This window comes from Teleopsis dalmanni, chromosome 1 (genome assembly GCF_002237135.1).
Source record: "Teleopsis dalmanni isolate 2A chromosome 1, ASM223713v2, whole genome shotgun sequence".
In the NCBI taxonomy this organism is placed as follows: Eukaryota; Metazoa; Arthropoda; class Insecta; order Diptera; family Diopsidae; genus Teleopsis; species Teleopsis dalmanni.
In genome coordinates, this window is record NC_051846.1 from 42,226,994 (window position 1) to 42,229,078 (window position 2,085).

At 25.7% G+C, this 2,085-nt stretch overlaps 1 protein-coding gene across 1 annotated transcript in view; it reads left to right on the plus strand.

The window, feature by feature from the left end:
- Nucleotides 1-256: 256 nt before the first annotated feature.
- LOC119680204 (protein spaetzle 5-like) overlaps nt 257-2,085 on the plus strand; it is an 8,753-nt gene continuing 6,924 nt past the window's right edge. The window contains exon 1 of the mRNA XM_038092906.1: nt 257-270. Within this exon, the coding sequence (XP_037948834.1) occupies nt 257-270 (14 nt within the window). The remainder of the gene's footprint in view (nt 271-2,085) is intronic.

The following is a 2,085-nucleotide window of genomic DNA, read 5'->3' on the forward strand; positions in this document are numbered from 1 at the left end:
AACGTACTACCGTTTTCTTGCTATTTATTAGTTTCGACTGAAATGCTTACCAAAATTATTTAAAGACGGATATTTACATATAAGAATTTTTTTTTTAACTAAAAAATATTTATTTAGTTTATTATATCACACAAATGGTTCCACCCAGAACTAAAGTAAAGCAATAATCTCTATTGAAGCTCAAATAGTTTGTTTAGATTTACTAATTGCGGAATTTGATAACGTTGAGCTCGACTAGAAATGAGCTTGGCTAGAAATGAATCATATTAAGTAAATTGTTGTTGGGTGGTTTTAAGTGAGGATATAATATAGAATGTGTTATAAAATTAAAATATTTGTTATTTCGATTTGATTTCAGTTATATACATAATATTAATAATAAATAAGAAAGAGAAAAATGATATTTTTTTATATTATATAAAAAGTTTGTAATTTAGAAATTTATATTAATATAAAAAAAAATAACATAACATAACATAAATATAATATAGTTTTTTATATTATATAAAAAATTTTTAAATTATATAAAAATAAAAGCATAATATTATTTTAATAGTAAAATATAAAATATTTTTTATAGAAACCTTAAAACTAAATAAAACAAATCAAGTTTACGTTGACTTTGTGTGTTAACACACGGGTTCCCGGTTCATAGTTCGTATGGTTCAATTTTCTGACACTTATGGTCCAAAAATTATATACGTTCAAAACCATATATCACTGATTACTAACATTTAACCATATCCGAAGAACTGTATGGTCAACACAAGAGTTTCCTTGATTAAAGGAAATTTCTCTTGGATTTGAAGACTTCCGTACTATTACCATCTTTTAATATTCGAAAGAGTTTTTTTGTCATCCAATATAAAATTATTAATGATATATAATATTATATGCAAATAATAAAAATGTTACTTTAAAATATCCATTAACTTCCATTAATCTTTTATTCTTTGAATATTGACACTTCTGGGGAACTAATTTTTTGTAGTTTTGGGTTTGTGTATTTACAAAATATAACTGAAATAAATAATAATATTTAATAATAAATACTTTAGACTATTAAAAACAAATTTGATTTGTCTAAAAAAATTTGCTAAAAAAAAATAATATTTATACATAAAATTTTATTTATAATTAATAATTTAATACCACATTAGTCATAAGTCTATTATAGTTATAATTAAAATCACATAGAACTGCTTAAGTGAAAAAACATGTATAATAACTATATTACCAATAGAACCGAATGAAAAGTAACAGGGTACTAAAGTCTAATGGAGTGAAACACTGCTCTTTTTGTGTTAACAATTGAAACTAAATGAAAAAAAGACTATCAGCTATTTTTTTTTTTTGTTGCAGTAGGTGGAAGCATCGAAAGCCACCATATGAGACTTGAACCCACTAAACCACCTCTTTGGAATGTAAGTGGAAGATTGCACCCGCAGATGCAACACTATTCCAGAATTAGGAGAGACAGAAAATAAAAGCTTAATATTTGTTGACAAATTCCTCTAAGCTAGTACTATCAGCTGTTTGAATAGAAGACAAAATGTCATCCGTTGAGATTTACCTAATTTCAGAGAGAAAATGGGATAGATGCAAAGAATGTAAGAGATAAAGTCATGAAAAGAATGTGTATCTACTTTAAAGCAGAGCAGATATTCTGAATCCTAATAGAATAATTATTTAGAAATCAGTATACGCTTAGATATGAGTAAGCTTTTTAATTTTTTCTTAGAGTTAATAAATTTTCAAGTGTTGTCTAAAATGTATTTATTTATTCCAATTTCTTGTTTACTAACATAATAAATGGTCACAATATATCGTTCGTCTAGGTATCTAGAAATATTTTAATTTCTTTTCTACATTTTCCATATCATGCTTTTTTATTTTCTCTCCTGGGCACTGAAATAAAATTGTCTGTTATACGCCATGGAAAACCCACGAATTATTTAAAATTGATAGTGTTTGTGCTGATCTGATCACAGACCATACTATATTTGAAACCATCAATGGTAACGCAACCACCGATTTTTTAATTTCGATTGTTCGTGACAAAGGTATGCATCACTGCTGCTTTCA